Source organism: Galleria mellonella, unplaced genomic scaffold (genome assembly GCF_026898425.1).
Source record: "Galleria mellonella isolate WM207_F2 unplaced genomic scaffold, CSIRO_AGI_GalMel_v1 utg171, whole genome shotgun sequence".
Taxonomy (NCBI): domain Eukaryota; kingdom Metazoa; phylum Arthropoda; class Insecta; order Lepidoptera; family Pyralidae; genus Galleria; species Galleria mellonella.
This window is the reverse complement of record NW_026442014.1, coordinates 1,887,825-1,906,924: the sequence shown is the minus strand read 5'-3', so window position 1 is coordinate 1,906,924 and position 19,100 is coordinate 1,887,825. Positions and strand designations below refer to the sequence as shown.

Sequence of the window (19,100 nt, the reverse complement as noted above, 5' to 3'; positions counted from 1 at the left end):
ATTCGTTCGCGAGTATGACGGATGAGACAATTATTATTGCGTTAAAACATATTTTAAGGAGTTCAACGACTCTGTCCATTTCACCGCCACCAGCCAAGACCTTATAGTGAGCATGACTGGTTTCAAGTTACCAAAATATATCATGAGTAAAAATTACGTCAATACACCGTGTAAAACCTAGCAATGTAGAGCGGGAAGGGATTGTTAGTAATGGAGACTGAGAATAGCTAGCAATATACCCAACCAGGTCCACCTCCTCGCAGTTCTCCCTGGAAACTATCATGTTTAATTCCTGATGAATTCATCATGATGGGCTAACTGGTCTGTTTTCATTCTCATCTATCACCCTTCACTGGTGCTCCGCCAGCGTATCCCGTTAGCGCGGGCGGGGTTACCATACAATTTTCACCCATCAAAAAAACAAAAACCTAGCAATGTAATATAAATACTGTACCGTAAACCATACAAAAACCTAGCAATATAATAATTAAAACATAGGCAACGATGCGTTAACTACGCACTACGTAGACATATTACTTAACCAAACACTCCAAACTGCGATAAGATAAAATAAATATTTGATTCATTTAACTGGTGCTAAATTTACTGGAAATTAAAGCGTATTTAATTCGCTCATTGAAATTATAACTCCTATATTGAAATTGTTCTGTGAGTGAAGTATTTGAGTTCATTCGGTACTCGTATCAGATGGTATCGTGATTTTGTAAGGTATTTGGAAAATAAAAATACAATAATTATATATATATATATATATATATATATATATATATATATATAATACCTATATATTATATAGTTACAATATCTATATTTTTTTATACAACTTAGAATGTCAAACAAGCTGACGGCCCACCTGATGGAAAATGGTAACCGTCGCCTATAGACACGAGCAGTACCATGGACATAATAGAGTGTAATATGTTTGAAATGTTTAAAACCATAGAGTATAATATTCTATGTACGAGAACAATTAGTAATTGTCATTAAAGAGGTTCCACGTTTCATAAACATAAAAAAAAATACACTTAATGTCTAATGTCAATGTGCGAATCAAGATAAATAAATAAGTGGGAACGATCAAACGTAAATTACAATAATTATATACAAGGCACAAGACATAAGTTGCTATTACATATGTCGAATTCAAGCACCTTATTTCAGTGTTTACTCGGCATGCAGTGTCAAGACTTCACTATAATGGCTGCAGATCAGATGGACATCCAGAGTATTCTTGTCATGAAAGATGGTAAGGACCTTATTGCAACGTGCACTTAATTTTCAGTTAATTCAACACGATAGAATAATTCCTCTGAGCACAATCCGTTGTACAAGCAAAATTATTTAGTGTAAAATTAACAAGCAAACATAAGCGAATCAGTGCCTACAAGCAGTACTTGTTTATGAGTATATAAAATTGTGTTATTAAATTTATTATATTCATTATTTATTTTTGGTTTTCACCTTCTCGACTTATGTCGGCTTAAAAACATACCCCGTCCTGTAACCCACAGGAAAAAAGGTACGTATGCCCCAGTTTTATTTTTATGTCCGTCTTCTACCTCGCCTTCTCTTTAGATTGTATACTGAATTTGTGAGTGATTGTGTGTTTGATGTATGAATTGTGTGAATTCATTATTATGAGTTATTATAGTATAGTTATTTCTCAAATTCGAGATCAAGGTTTTCCCTAGAGACTACATTATGTTTTTTTTCATGCAACTTAGAATAGCAAACAAGTAGAGGGCCAAGCTGATAGGAAGTGGCAACCGTCGCCTATAGACATGAACAGAGTCATTGACATAACAGAGTATACTGTTTCGCCCATGATACCCCCCATGCGTTGCCATTCCTGAGGACTCAGGTGTTATTCCTCTGTACCCAGTAAATTCACGCCATATCCCACCCTTCAAACCGAAACACAACCGTGCAAACACAACTGCTTCACGGTTGAAACACGAATGGGACAGAGGTACCCAAGCAATCGACTTTTGTACAAAGTCTCCTTTTAGTTTTTTTTTATACATTCGTATAAAAAAAAACTAAATGTATGTATGTATGTATGTATTTACAAAATCATTATTCGTACATTAATTATTTGAGATTTGCACAATAATCCATGGAGCTCTTGCCACTCGTCACTCGAACAGGAATAATTTCAAAAATTATTGTTATTGTTAAGAGCCCTTATCTTGTCCAATTATGTAAGTCCCGAAGTATTCGAGTCTCGCTTTATATTATTTCGGAATAATGTTAATTGTTGCGAAATCATTATTATGTTGATTGCACAAAAATACGTAATGAGTATCACTTTGATTAATATATTTTCCTTCATCAATTAAATATTGTGTATTTATCTTCCATTCTTCTCTATTCGCATACATTCTCATTCTGGCCATACTATTTTTACACAGTCTACACAGTCTGTCAATTTTATCATTATCATTTAGTAGAATGATAAGTTTTCTATAACAATCAAGGCAATAAGGCTTCATGCCTTCTCTATGCCTTCTCTGCAATTAAAACTTACAGAGTACAGTACTGCGTAGAGGTCATATTAAAGCAAATCTATCGAGTTATTTCCAAAAATTGCATATTGCGATGACCAAGATCCATATATATATATATATATATATATATATACACGTATATATATTCTTTATTGTACTAAAACATACAGTAATAATGCTTACAATGCTTATTGCCATTCTAAGTAGCATAAAAATAATAATAAAAAATTAGTAACAAAGTAAGCAAAGGCGAACTTATCTCTGAAAGAGATTTCTTCCAGCCAATCTAACAAAGTGGCATAGTAAGTAGTACCATATAATAAACACACGGTAGATATTTATTTACTTCTCAATGTGTTAATCGATTTTCTAAAATTATCATGTCGTATGTAGATTAGATTGCAAATCATAAATTTCTATAACAGAAATAGTGACTGCAAGTTTCTAACTTTGTAAACATGTAGTTTATGTAAACGGTTATCTATAAATAGACGCCTCTTATCATAATTTTCTCCATGAGACCTTGTGAATGCAAGTGAACGTCATCAGGTAACGTTAGCAGGGTTTGCAAGGTTGCACAGTTGACACAGTTCTGTCTTGGTTATCATAACTTTAAACATGAGTTGAATTATTAATTATTATATTCTCCTTTTCAAGGGCACATATTTATCTGGTATAATGACATCATCATCTTGACAATGACAATACTTCTTGCATGATGTTAATACAAGTTTTAATTAAATTTAAAATTTTAGTCTTTAATTGTATTTAGCATTCATATAAACCTAGGCGGTTTCTGAATACTAATGTAACATACTTTCTGTAATTCTGTAATTTTGTGATAATAAAGAAATAAAAAAAAGATGATCTGTCCATTGCTAAATATAGCCTTCCCTAAAAAGAGGGTTTTGCCAGTAGTTGCCACGCTTGGAAGGCAGGTCGGCAACCGTAGTTTGGCTTTTGGCAAAGTCTTAAGAAGAATGCTGTTGCCCATCTGTCGACCATTAAGTTCTTCGATTTTTCATATAATAGTTCCTACAAAAGGTTTATTAAAAACCTATTCAGAGAGACTAAAACCTCCTGCAAACTTATAATACTATTTTATCACTTTCATTTAAAATGAGAACTTTTGAAAAAAGAAGAAGAGACGAAGAAGAGAGAGAGAGAAAAAGAGAACAAAAGGAAAAGACAAAACAATTCAATAGCTAAACTCATAACCCTGAGAGAATTGACGTTTTTATGAATAATAAGTTAAGATTAAAAAGTTAAAGTTAAAAAAGTATGTGGAAATAGAAACTTTTAACACTCTCTGTCTATCTAGCATAGGATCTATTCTAGCACGAGAATAGAATGATAATATTTTGTATATTTTTTAATATTTAAGACGAAGATAAAGTGTTGCAAATATCGGACAAACTAGTAATGGGCATAAATGGTGACAGCGGTGATACGAGCCAGTTTGCACAGTTTGTTGCGAAGAACATCCAGCTGTACAAGTTGAGGAACGGGTACCAGCTGAGCACAGCGGCGGCAGTGCATTTCACGAGGAAGAACTTGGCCGAGGCAATGAAAAGTGGGGTAAGATACGTAAACATTCTTAAATATTTTTTATAAAACTATAGCAGAATGGTCCGTCGTTTTAATAGAGTTTCCTATAAAAGACAGCATTCAGTTTTTTTTAATGCAACTTAGAATGACAAACAAGCTGACGGACAACCTGATGGAAAGTGGTTGCGTTGCGATTTCTGAGGACCCAGGTGTTATTCTTCTATATCCTGTGAATTCACTACCATATCCTACCCTTCAAACCGAAACACAGCCATACAAAGACAACTGCTTTACGGTAGAAACACGAATGAGACAGAGGTACCTCTGTGGCGTAAATTTACAGGGTACAGGGGAATAACACCTGAGTCCTCAGGAATGGCAACCCATGGGGGGTATCATGGGTATAAAAGTATACTCTGTTATGTCCATGGTACTTCTCATGTCTATAGGCGACGGTTATCACTTTCCATCAGATGGACCATCAGCTTGTTTGCCATTCTAAGTTATATAAAAAAAAAGAGGTACCCAAGCAAACGACTTTTATACAAAGTTTCCCTCTGGTAAAGTTATTCGGGAAAGTATTCGATGAACATCGTAAAAAGTCAAAATGTAATAATATCTAACTAATTTAATTTAATAAATCCGCCGTGTGGTCCCGGCATAAATACGGCCACCCCTTCCTTTCCCGTGACTATCATAAGGGAATAAGAAAATTTTATGATCGAGAGATAGGTAGCAGCGTCGCTCTTAAAATAACACCAAAGACTGACTACAATTATTAAGCGTGGCAACTACTGGAAAATTCTCCTTATGGGGAAGGCTAGGAAAGGCCTTTTTTAGCAGTAGATAGTCAAAGTGATATAATAAAAATAATATTATAATAAACTGGAAGTACAAGTCGATTTTGAAAACTTATTTTTGCATTTGATGTAATAGTCTATTCAATGTCACGATACGACTACAGGCAAAGCCACAGGACACAACTAGTTTCTAATATATACAGTGACTATGTATGCATTTATGTTTCAGTGATAAAGCAGCCATGTTGCATGGCTGTGTTTCGGTTTGAAGAGTGGGATATGGCAGAGAATTTACAGGGTACAGAGGAATAACATCTGAGTCCACAGGAATGACAACGCATGGGGGGTATCATGGGCGAAACAGTATACTCTGTTATGTCTATGGTACTTCTCTTGTCTATAGGCGACGGTTACCACTTTCCATCAGATGGGCCGTCAGCTTATTTGTCATCTAAGTTGCATAAAAAAAATGCATCAGTGTTTCAGGGTTTTGTAATTCTGTATATGTTATTCATGTCAAAATCTTCAGAATGGACGATTGAGATATTTTATGTTATGGAGTGTTTTTTGTTTATAGTTTATATTTATCCTGTTTTATAAAAAAAGCAGATATGAATAATTCTAAAATTAGCCACGTCAAGAATTGAACTCGGAACATCATTTATGCATATCAACGTGCTCACTGCTACGTCACGAACATCGACTAGTTTCATCACTTTTGTCTCACATATTGTTACAGTTGTTGCCTCGATTTTCAAGCAGACTACATCTCATTACATATCATTATTCTAATTTGAACCATAATCTCGTAGTAATACTTTCTTCTTTCTATTGTGTTTCTGACTAATACTTTCATTTATGCAAGCAACTGCATTAAAAATCTCTAAATGAGGCTTAATTAGTTTAAGTATTCGCTCAAAAGTCTAACTTGTATGATCATTTGCTTTCGTATTTTGAGGTGTTGTTGAAATATTTACAAAGTATACATTTTTAATCGATTTATAAAAGGAGAAGATTCTATCTATATTCAAGTTTATTTATTTATCTATACTTTTGCACACATTAAATTATGTTTACAAGGCGGATTTAATGCCTGATAGCATTCACTACTAGTTAACTGTGTTACATTAAACAGAGAGAGTAGGCGGTGCATTGATCTAACAAAATCAATATGTAAATAAAATAAATATTGATTAATGAAATAATAATTATATATAAGATAAATTATACATACATAAATCACATACAAAATTAGTGTATTTTTCATTTTGATAAGTCATCTAGAAGTACGAGTAGTTAATTTATTGGTTTTTTTTTTATTTCTGAAATCTATATATATAACGTATTTTTAATTTTACATTAATTTTTAATTATTACATTTCTTCATCAGAATCCTTATATGGTGAACTTGCTTATTGCCGGTTTCGATGAAAACGAAGGTGGTCAATTATACACCATGGATTTTCTGGCTTCGTGCATGAAGGTCCCATTCGCTGCTCATGGTTTCGGCGGTATCCTGAGTTTGAGTATCTTGGACAGTTACTATAAACCGAGTAAGATATACATCATTTACCTCAATTTATTAAAATAAATCTTATTTAACGATTAAATCAATAAATCTTTAAATTACACCTAAAATATTTTTTTCTAATGGGTGAAAATGGAATGGTAACCCCGCCTGCGCTATCAATATACATTGGCGCAGCACTAGTGAAGGATGTTAGGTGAGGATGAAAGGATGTCAGTCAGCCCATTGTGAATATTTCCACGAGAATTAACCACGATAGTTTTCAGGGGGAACCGCGTTACGTCGGAGATGTGGTGAGTGCGAAAGCGAACCCATGTCTCCGACATATGTCACCTCGAGTATATCGTCTGGTTTTTGGTAGGTACACCCCCATCTTACGGGGGGATTCCTACTGTACCCATTCACCTCCCACAAGGTGTATGGGTCTGTATAAAGCATTTTCCAGATGTTAAAAAAAGGGGGATCCGCGTGGATGTCGACCTAATAGGGTACATTGCAGACTTAGAATATTGTGATAATAGTTCATTAACTGAATTAATAATTTTGACAATGTTTTTTTTTTTTTACGAGTAGGCTTATAGCTTATTGTTGATAATTAAAATACATACATTATTTTAATATAATAACTACCGGTTTAATTTACATTAACTATGTTGTTAGCCATGACGATGAGTTCAACAATAACTTAACTGTGTTCATTCTTTCGTTTCTGCATGTTTTTTTTTTTTATAGATGATAATGGAATGGTAATCCCACCCGCGTTAACAATATACGCTGGCGGGGCCCCAGTGAGGGATGATAGGTGAGGATGAAAGGCAGGTCAGTTAGTTCATCGTGATGAATGCACCTGAAATTCAGCACGATTGTTTCTTGGAGGTGACCTGGCATATTGCTAGCAGTGGAACTGGTGATCCTCATTACTAACAATACCTCCTCTGCATCTTGGTTTTGCTGTGTTTCAGTTTGAAGGGTGGGATATGGCGTGAATTTACAGGGTACAGAGGAATAACACCTGAGTCCTCAGGAATGGCATCGCATGGGGGGTATCATGGGCGAAATAGTATACTGTGTTATGTTCATGGTACTGCTCATGTCTATAGGCGACGGTTACCACTTTCCATCAGGTGGACCGTCAGCTTGTTTGCCATTCTAATTTCTATAAAAAAAAAAACTAGGTTTGGTCATAGAGACATATCTATACGCCATATACTTGCTATTGCTGCATAGACACTAATAATGAAAAATAAATTATTCTACCAAGCAAGCATATCTATAAAACTCTACTTTATTCGTAACCCGACATGTAAGTGCTTGACCTATTTTTTTTTCTTAACAACCATGGCACGACTGCATTTCCATAATATCCTCCATATTAGCCCACCATTACCATGCTGGGCAGGCGGCTGATTTAGGGGTTTTCTTCGTGTTTTCCTTCTCTGGCAGTACGGTATTGTATTTCGTTTCCGTAGTTGCCTTGGTTACGACATTTTGGGAATACAAAAGAGTGGCTGTTGTTCAAATTGTATATAATATTGTACAGTTTGACTTAATAGATTTTAATGTAATTGTAAACAAAGATATGACCTGACCTTAAGACAATGTGCTTACATCTAATAAATAAATAAATGAATAAATCAATATCATACCATATCATATCAGCTGTTGTCTTCTGCTGGACATAGGCCTCCCCCATACGGGGAGTTTTGTTAGTAGTTACCAAGTCCGTCAAGCGTGGCAGTTACTGGCAAAACTCTCCCTTATGGAGGAGGCCTATGTCCAGCAGTGGACATTTAGCGGCTAATAAAATATATATGATAGTCATTTAGATTGCATCTTGTATACATATCTAGTACTTTAGTTGTTATATTCTTCACTATACATATTTTTTGCCAGCACTCACAGAAACTGAAGCGTATGAAGTTCTAAAACTGTGTGTTCACGAGATACAAAAAAGATTGTTCCTTAATCTACCCAAGTTCCAAGTTAAGGTTGTCTCCAAGAAAGGTATTAGCACTTTACCCACCATTAACTCCGCTACTTTTATGCAAGATCATTAAATTGAAAGAAAAACTCAAGTATATATTAACTTTAATGATATTTACATGATGATAACAATTGTGTTGTTTAAATTTAAAATATTATTAATAAAACATTAAGGATATTTGTGTTCAATTATTTACTATTTTTGTAATACGTATTTCTCTATAAATTCCTCTAATTATTCATACATTCTAAAATCTTTTATCTGAATAAAATAAAACCAGGGGTATTCCGTATAATCGAATATCCGGATAATCCGATTTCGAATTCAAATCTAACATTATGTAATTAAATTTTAATATTTTCTTATTACTCGTATGTAAAGGGTTTTAAATACGTCATTTAGACAATAAAGAATTACAAGCTTTAGAAGTAATAGATTAATTTACCCAATTAATACATAATACCATTTCTAAATCGGTAATTAGAGCCGCGAGGAATAAGTCCGGATTATCGGATATTCGTATAATCAGTGTTCGGATAATCGAGATTCCACTGCAGTTTACATTCCTTTTTTATGGTTTTAAACAATGGTATGTTTATATAAAAGATATTTTACAATTCATAAAGTTGTAAAATATATAATTATACTTACTGAATACTATATGCATAAAGTGTTGATGATTATTTTTGATTATGTTGATTATACAATTATTTGATATGCAAATGAAATTTTAAGCAATTAAAGTTGTTGAAAAAAAAACCATTAATTAAAAATTACTAAATTAGAATGTGTAATTACTATTTCCCTTGTGAGTTCTTTGATGACTGATTAAAACATGACTGTCTTCCGAAAGGAGAGCATTGTAACTCATCTATATTTTATTTGTACGTACGTATATGTGTTCATGTTTGTGTATTTATTCATATATACAATATATTACGAGATCTCTTCGCATATTATTCGCGATTTGATTTTAATAATTCTTTTTGAAATTAACATGCTTTTTACTTTATTTAGATACATCCATCGCAGGTTATTTAAAATTATTAAAATGTTTTCTCATTATAAAATTATCTATTACAAATATGGACGAGAATAGCGAATGAATGAATGAATGGTTTATTTTCTCTTCACAAAAGGTAGAATAAAGTGACAACATGAGGTACAATTTGATATGAAGACCGTGACCGAGATTGTGATTATTTCTTGTAATTGTTTATATCTAGAATGAGTTTACTATTGTAATCTTTTGGAGGAAACAATAAAGAGTATCTATCTATCTATTGTTCGTAGGTATTTTTTTATTTAATTTTTATTTAAAAGGTATACACAACAGGTTACAATCAATAACATTATAAATATTTATATAAAGATAATAGTATGAACTAGATTGAGACTCAGACAGGTGTACATACAACATGGTTAAAGCAGTTGACGAGTAATGTTAAATTATAAATTATATAAAGAAATTAATATATATATATATATATATATATATATATATATATATATATATATATATATATATATATATATATATATATTTTTACAATAAATATAATTTTAAGTAAGGATATAGAATGTGTTATAGGTAGGCACTGGACACAAGTGGCACAGGATTGTACTTTTTAAGAAATTATGAGGGCGACCTATGATTAGCAGTAGATGATGGTTAGGTTGATATTTTGTAATAATGATGAATTTTTTTTATACAACTTAGAATGGCAAACAAGCTGACAGTCCACCTGATGGAAAGTGGTAACCCTCGCCTATAGACACGAGCAGTATCATGGACATAACAGAGTATACTGTTTCGCCCATGATACCCCCCATGCGTTGCCATTCCTGAGGGCTCAGGTGTTATTCCTCTGTACCCAGTAAATTCACGCCATATCCCACCCTTCAAACCGAAACACAGCCATGCCAACACAACTGCTTCACGGTCGAAACATGGATGGGACAGAGGTACCCAAGCAATCGACTTTTGTACAAAGTCTCCCTCTGATCTTACATATATAATTATTATTCGTATTAAATTTATGATTTTGATGATAATCAAACAGATGTTCATTCAGTTCAAATCAGATTCAATATGAACTCAAACATTGGGGCCACTTCTCACAATTTGAATGTCATCAATCAACATGGAATTTGATCGGCATTCAATCAAATCCCATCGGGAAGATGGGATCGTTCAAATTTCGGGTCAAAATTCTATATTACTGTTATTATACCATAATTGGGTGTATTTTAGTGGAAATTATCAACAAAATTGTCAAAATCAGTAATGATAAAAATTATCAATTTTATGATTATATATGATTATGTATGTATATATATGTATATATATATGTATATGTATATGTATGTGTGTATATGTGTATATATGTATGTGTATGTGTATAAGTTTTTATTTATTAATGTTATATTATTATTAATTTACTTTTATTATTTACATATGTAGGTATATAGAGCTGTTTTTATTGTGTTATATATTAAATTTTTTTTTACTGGCTATTATTTAGTTTATCTTTAATTGTACGGTTATTACCCTTATACATTCTACAGTTTTCTTTCAGCTTCTCAAAGGTTGACTGTAAGAGATCCCTTTATGGGATAAGTCCGCCATTGTATACTAAATCATTTACTAGTATTTAATCTGACTTATGTACAATAAAGATTTTTACAATTTACAATTAGAGTCTGCTAAACTACTTTAAGTCACCAGAGGGAGACTGTACATAAGTCGATTGCTTGGGTACCTCTGCCCCATTCGTGTTTCAACCGTGAAGCAGTTGTGTTTGCATGGCTGTGTTTCGGTTTGAAGGTTGGGATATGGCGTGAATTTACTGGGTACAGAGGAATAAAAGTATAGTCTGTTATGTCCATGGTACTGCTCATGTCTATAGGCGACGGTTACCACTTTCCATCAGGTGGGCCGTCAGCTTGTTTGCCATTCTAAGTAGTATAAAAAAAACTATAAGTCAATGGAATAATGTTCTGCAATAATTAAGACCTAATAAGGCAACAAACACGAACAATCCTATCGTATCTCCCACAGACTTTTCCAACATCTCAACAGTTCATAATAACTACAGATAACGAACGTTTTGTATCTTTTTTTTAATAGATGATAATGGAATGGTAGCGGTAAAGTATACGCTGGCGGGGCACCGGTAAGAAGTGAGGAAGAAAAGACAGGAACGTTAGCTTATCGTGATGAATTTACCTGGAATTCAGCACGATGGTTTCCAGGGGGAAACACTTAAACGTCGACCTGCTAGGGTATATTGCTAGCAATGTGACTGGTAGGCTGCATTACTATGCCCCCCCCCCCGACTTTTCTCTATTAACTCGGGTCTGGGCGTTCCGGGTGTACCTCGAGGTGGTCGTAGCCTAGTTTCTACACTCAGGCTATCCTAGCATGGAGGTTAGGTGACGCATGCAATGTGATACTTATTATTATTAATTTATGTCACAATCAGCTGTTTTGAAATAATTTGAAAAGGGAGAGATTGATATTTTTTAGTTTTTTTTTATTGTCACCTTTGTTATGTATAAGCTGTTTTGGAAAATTCTTTTTTATCTGTAAGGATATACATACTTTCAGATTTAAAGCAGTTTAGTTTTTGTTTAAAAAATAATTAAAGTTGTATTTCACAAAAACGAATTAAATTGTGAAAAAAAAACCTACTTATTTTGATCTCAAAATTAAAATACTGAATCGATTTCTATTAAATTTCTATAGAACTAATCTGTAAGTATATCTTTTCAGATAAAAAAGAGCTTTCCAAATTGGTTTATAACTAACGCAGTTATGAGGTAACAAACACAACAAAAAAATCGAATTGCAAATCTCCATTTTGATCCAAATGAAGTCTGTGTTTTTTTGTAGAACAAACTATTAAATTATTGAAGTCTCTTCACTATGTACCTACATAACTGAGAACATATGGGAGGAAGGGATTGTTAGTAATTGAGAGGTTAATCCCCATTGCTATCAATATATTCTACCAAGTCGACCTCCACGCGATTCTCCCTGGAAACCATCGTGACTAATTTATCGTTGAATTCGTCACGATGGGCTAACTGAGCTGCTTTTTCATCTTCACCAATCATCCCTCACTAGTACCCAGCCAGTGTATCAGTATACATTGTAGCAAAGGTGGGGTCTTTTTTTTTGATGGATGAAAGTGGAATGGTAACCCCGCCTGCGCTAACGGGATACGCTGGCGGAGCACCAGTGAAGGATGATAGATGAGAATGAAAACAGGCCAGTTAGCACATCATGATGAATTCATCAGGAATGAACCATGATAGTTTCCAGGGGGAACCGCGAGGAGGTCGACCTGGTTGAGTATATTGCTAGCAATGGGATTCTCAGTCTCCATTACTAACAATCCCTTTTCCCACGCACAGGCGGGGACATCATTCCATTATCATCCATAAAAAAAAAAAACTAAGGCCATATAATTTCAAGATGCTTTATTTACCGTAATGTGAGAGATGTAAAAATAAAAAGGAAGGTAATGCATTAACTGAGATAATAGCCGTACCATTACTGTCTAAGTCGCCGAGCAAGTAATAACTACGTAATGGACACAGTTACCACATTTTCATCTGGCGGAATGCTTGATCAGTTATCACTTCCTATGTGGTAACAAAAAGTAAAATTCCAGTGAAAAAAAATAGTTAAATAACAGTGTTGGTATAGTGATAGGAAACCATTAAAAATGCGAAAGTAGGTTTTAAACTTGATGTGCACTTAATAAAAATCTATATTATTTATTTATTTATTCCTTATTGACAATATTACAAAAAATATTTGGTACAACAGACGGACTGAATGCTATATAACATTCTCTCCCAGTCAACCTTTAGCAAAACAGACCACAACCTTTAGTAAAATCTTTAGCAAAAAATTATACGGTGAAAAAAATTTAAAATCGTTATAGATAAACAGTTACAGGAGGTCGACCTCCTCGCGGTTCCCCCTGGAAACTATCTTGGTTAATTCCTGATGAATCCATCATGATGGGCTAACTGGCCTGTTTTCATTCTCATCTATCACCCTTTACTGGTGCTCCGCCAGCGTATCACGTTAGCGCAGGCGGGGTTACCATACCATTTTCACCCAGCAAAAAAAAACAGTTACAGATGTATCTCTATTGGTTTACAAATTATTTATTTGATATCATTCATTAGTATTATAAACAAAATATTTTTTTTTTAACGCTAACGGGATACGCTGGCGGAGCACCAGTGAAGGATGATAGATGAGAATGAAAACAGGCCAGTTAGCCTATCATGATGAATTCATCAGGAATTAACCATGATAGTTTCCAGGGGGAACCGCGAGGAGGTCGACCTGGTTGGGTATATTGCTAGCAATGGGATTCTCAGTCTCCATTACTAACAATCCCTTTCCCCCCTATGTACCTATATTATGTTAATGTTGCCATTAGTATTTCGGTTTAAACTCTCTTAAATTATGCCACAGTACAGGTATTGTACATCTTGCATTAAGATCAGTTTTTTTTTGTTTGTAGATTGTAACGTATTATTCTTGAGAAATTTAAGTTTGGACGTGATACAATCCATTCTCAGCGCTCGGTACACAAGTAGCTTTTTTATTTGTATTATATTGCTAAATTAAATTTGGTTTACAATTGAATTGAATTTTAGTTACTTAATATATTTATTAGGTTATCATTTCATGATGTAAGATCTACATGTAAGATCTACAGGTCGTCGGTATTCCGTTCTCTCTGTCTACTCCGCAAGGGATCTGATGTCTAAGTGTGAGTCTCAAATTTAAATATTTTATATATTTGTTTTAAAATTATACGAGTACATTTATTTTTGTGTAAAAAGTAGTATTTATCCGTCTTTTACTCCTACTACCTAAAATACTAGTATCCCCTCCGGTAGTACATTCAATAATTTTATTATCTATATTAATGTTCTTATCTATAATATATATATATATATATATATATATATATATATATATATATATATATATATATATATATATATTTGTGTGTAGTAATATATTAATATGTATGTCTATTTTATGAAGGTATGTACGAGTATGTAATTACCATCTTATACTCTAAAATACAAATATTAGAGTATAAGATGGTTAATGGTAGACAGATGGTTTACTGGTAGAGAATGCCTATCCCTTTCAGACCTAAGATTTTTTCCTTTCAGATTAAATATATTTTCGTGTTTTGGAACCAAGCCATCTCGCCGGCACGCGCGAGACTACTACACCACCTAACTGCTAAAATGATTTCTTATTGGCTGGTTTAGAATCTCACTATCATGTTATTTCAGATTCGTGCGTAAAAATGAATTGCGCGCGGTTTTAGAATTTTTTAAAGTTACAACTCACGCCCGTATCGTTCAGGTCTGAAAGGGCTATAGTATTAAGTCTGCCTTATGTACCACATTGGTCAATAAAGTTTAAATAAATAATATTATTAAAAGATTCTTTGTAATGAATAAACTAAAAAAATATTTAATCGACTATTAAAACTCTGTCACCTATGGGCCGGATGACAAATTTTAGTAAAATATCATTGACTACGCGCCCATTCATGATACCGTGATTACCTATTAAATTTTGTCATACTAGAGAGGCCTCCTTAATCTTGATAAAGTGTGAAGAACTGAAGATATGATTTGCCTTCGTTTAATTCACGAATACATCTAAGTATGTCGAGATAATGTAACGTAATGTTTGTATATATATACATATATGTACATATCACAGTGTATGCGTAGTTCGTGAATAGATAACTATGTATGCACAGTACGTCAAGGTGTCTCAACAGGTGATAACAGACTAGGCACGGGGCACTCATTATCGTATCAGTTTAACACGAGAAAGATGGCTGTTCTAACAAATCTAATATTATTAATATTTGAATACATTGTCTGGGGATACTAAAAATTCTATATTCTATAGAATGATTTTGCTTAATTCCTCTACTATTATTATGCTTGCGACATTTCTTAACATTCAAAGATTGACAATTTTATCATTACCAGAAGTTCTGTAATATTACATATTAGCCATCAATCTCCGATCGCCATTCAGTCCACGCATGTTTTGTAACAGGTTTTTCACCTAAAAGAAGGCATCTTCAGGCAAATTAATAGATTGCTCTGCCTGAAACTTATTATTAACCGTTCAACGCCCAAATTGGAATAAAATATTACTACAATATTATATTCTCGTAAATGTGAAAGAGAATTTGTTTGTTTGTTACTTAAGTCGATTGCTTGGGTACCTCTGTCCCATTCGTGTTTCTACCGTGAAGCAGTTGTGTTTGCATGGCTGTGTTTCGGTTTGAAGGGTGCGATATGGCGTGAATTTACAGGGTACAGAGGAATAACACCTGAGTCCTCAGGAATGGCGACGCATGGGGGGTATTATGGGCGAAACAGTATACTCTGTTATGTCAATGGCTCTGTTCATGTCTATAGGCGACGGTTACCACTTTCCTTCAGGTGGGCCGTCAGCTTTTTTGCCATTCTAAGTCGTATAAAAAAAATACACTTCTTGAAATTTGGTATACACAATAAAATCTATTTGTATGATGAAGGACATACGCTACGTTTTGTACTTCGGTCTATCAACATATCCAGAACAATATCATTAGAGCAAAATCGCGAGAATTATAGATTGCAATGAAATGTTAATCCCACCTGCGCTGTCGGTATACGCTGGCGGGATACCAGTGAGGGATGATCGGTGACGATTTAAGCAGATCAGCCCATCGTGACGAATTCCACAAGAATTAACCACGACGGTTTCCAAAAAGGATCGCGTGGAAGTCGACCTGATAGGATATATTGCTAGCAATGGAGTTGTTAGACTCCATTATTCAAGAATCACTTTCCTCCAGAATAGTACTTAGTTATTTATAATGGTAGATGAAAATGAAATAGTAGTGAAATACTTTGCCGTTTTAAATCGATAACACAGGCGGGATACTAGTAAAGGGTGATAGGTGAGGATAAATTAGGTCAGTAGACCGGAAGTTTTGTGACGAATTGACAAGTACTGCGATGGTTTCCTGGGGGAATCACGTGGGCGTCACGTGGAACGCAATGTCTACGCTAATTGCGTAATAAATTTTGGTGACATTTTTAAATGAACTTTTTTTTCCATGGAATGAAATCCAAAATTACTTAGTTTATTTTTTCGTACCTACAAGAGCGAGTAATGCGAAACTATACCAGCAACGACTTATCTGTTGTTGTGTTAATAACCTTGAAATGTCTTAATTACTTGCATTAATTACTGTAGCAATTTGAATTGAAATCATATAAAAGGAAATTAAGAATTCATCAACAGATGCAGAACATTCTAGATAACACTCTTTTAAAGGGATCAAAAATAAAACGTGCAGATAGTATTTACAAATTTAATACTTTAATAATACGTTAATCCAATACTTTGTCTACTACAAAATACCGCGAATACAAATAATTGCAAAACATCGATAATAATAATCAGTAGCATTTGGATTCTCATCGATTTAATGACAGCTGTCACAGCTGTCAATTATTCTAGTGATATATTAAAAATATGAATGTTTCGGCTTTGGCTTCACACAGTGGCACAACCACTTTCACATTAATTCATTTCAGAACACTAAAGCGATCCTCAAACTATTACATATAAATTGTTTTACAATAAAAGTCAATAATTAACAACTGTAAAGAAAAGAATTATTGCGGTATAGTTTTATTAATATTTATTCTATTTTATTTCCTATCGAAACGAATCAATGTCTCAAGTATTTAGTAATTGTTAAACTGGTTCAAAATAAAATTGTGTGACAGATCGTCTCGTAATATCTTCTTGTTTAATTGCCTAATTTAAAAATGCAAAGATTTATAAGAAGCAAAGAAAATTAGGACAATTAAAATATCTCGAAAAACTTCCTTTAATTATACCTCAGCGACAGCTATTTGTCGACAGTACAATCCTGTTACATCATATTATTTTAGATCTATTGTTCGAATTGTTTTCAAAACTACGTGTTTTTTGTATTACATAGTGAAAGATGTGGTAAAAACACTGTCGATGGTAAAAATAATAAAACTTATATTATTCAGAGGAAAAGGGATTGTTAGTAATGAGACTTAATAGCCCCATCACTAGCAATATATCCTGACAGGTCGACCTCCACATGGTTCCTCCTGAAAACCATCGTGGTTAGTTTTTGACAAATTCATCACGATGTTTTTTTTTATACAACTTAGAATGGCAAACAAGCTGACGGCCCATGATACCCCCCCCCCCCATGCGTTGTCATTCCTGAGGACTCGGGTGTTATTCCTCCGTATCCAGTAAATTCACGCCATATTTCACCCTTCAAACCGAAACACAGCCATGCAAACAACTGCTTTACGGTTGAAACACGAATGGGACAGAGGTACCCAAGCAATCGACTTTTGTACAAAGTCTCCTCCTTTTATTTTGATTTGGATAACAGACCATTAACAATTCGAAAATAGATATATAAATAGATGTAAGGGCGATATCGAAATTGTTAATTAATGGACGACCTTTCTTCTACCATCAATGTCCAAAACAACTCAATATATAGATTGGTATCCATATTATATATAACTAGTTTAAACACAAAGTGATGGTAAGATTTACTAACAGCAATTCAAACCCTGAGAATGGTCACGTGACGTAATCTTTACCATTTCATCTATATTAGTAATTAGTGCAATCGACTCACAATATAATCAGCCACGTCTCACACATATAGGAATAAAATGAGATAGAAAATGACAGAACAAAGGATCGTAAAGCGTAATCTAATCTAACGATCGAATGGATGCAACATCGGGATGAAACAGCTGAAAAAACAATTGAACCATAAAGTTTCATAACTGATTTACATCGTTTTTGTCAGCAGAAGTTGTCTTAATAATTTTCTCGCTTATAAAGATATAATCTTAAGCATTTTAAAAAGTTAATCAACAGCAATACTGAAGGATGAAGAGCATATTCCTTTTTAAAAGGCCGGCAGCACACCTGCAATGCCGTAGGTGTTGTGGGTGACCATGGGCGGCGGTAGTCACTTACCATCAGGTGAGACACATGCTCGTTTGCCCTCTGTGTTGTAAAAAAAAAAGGATGGGTTTAACTCTACTACAGTGGAGTCAGACAACATGCAAGACTCACAATGAGTCACAATGGTAGTAATGGGGTCTAATTTTCTCATCACTAGCAACACACTCTGTCAGGTCGACCTCCACGCGGTTCCCCTTGGAAACTATCATGGTTAATTCTAGCAGAACTGGTCTTGATGGGCTAACTGACCTGTTTTCGTCGTCACCTACCATCCCTCACTGGTGCCCCGCCAGCGTATACTGATAGCGCAGGCGGGTTTACCTTTCCATTATCACTCATTAAAAAAAAAACTGGACGCATGCCAGTAAGGCATATTAACTGTAAAATATCATTAAGTAGTTTCAATGCAAGAGATAGATAGATAGATAGAGCCTGCTTAGCGAAACCTGCTTATATGTAAACCACTAAACTTGTTTTTTGTAAAAAATACACCATAACCTCTAGAAGATTCGCGTGCATTCTATTTACATAAACAAATACTTTCCACTTAAACTTTGAGACAGCCTGACAAATAGCTAGCTTTTACTATCACACGTAAATC

General features: G+C 34.1%; 2 protein-coding genes across 9 annotated transcripts in view; one reads left to right on the top strand and one right to left on the bottom strand.

Annotated features, from left to right (window-relative positions):
• Positions 1 to 19,100, bottom strand: part of LOC113518558 (uncharacterized) — a 142,215-nt gene that overhangs the window by 106,794 nt on the left and 16,321 nt on the right. The gene's annotated exons all lie outside the window — the stretch shown is intronic.
• LOC113518079 (proteasome subunit beta type-2-like) lies at positions 624 to 8,689 on the top strand. 2 transcript variants are annotated; one of them, XM_031913214.2, is made up of 5 exons: positions 624 to 729; positions 1,183 to 1,267; positions 3,913 to 4,106; positions 6,267 to 6,429; positions 8,298 to 8,688. In XM_031913214.2, the coding sequence occupies exons 2-5, from the start codon at positions 1,195 to 1,197 to the stop codon at positions 8,459 to 8,461; spliced, it is 594 nt and encodes a 197-aa protein (XP_031769074.2). In that variant the 5' UTR covers positions 624 to 729; positions 1,183 to 1,194; the 3' UTR covers positions 8,462 to 8,688. The 2 variants fall into 2 exon arrangements, with proteins under 2 accessions (XP_031769074.2, XP_026758641.2); XM_026902840.3 differs by lacking the exon at positions 624 to 729 and having other exon boundaries at positions 1,129 to 1,267; positions 8,298 to 8,689.

Excerpts from the sequence above, each read along its gene's own strand:
- LOC113518079 (XM_026902840.3), top strand. The coding sequence starts at position 1,156 with ATGTCGAATTCAAGCACCTTATTTCAGTGTTTACTCGGCATGCAGTGT. Across the intron at positions 1,268-3,912 it reads TATTCTTGTCATGAAAGATG|ACGAAGATAAAGTGTTGCAA; the intron begins GTAAGGACCTTA and ends TTAATATTTAAG. Across the intron at positions 6,430-8,297 it reads GGACAGTTACTATAAACCGA|CACTCACAGAAACTGAAGCG; the intron begins GTAAGATATACA and ends ATTTTTTGCCAG.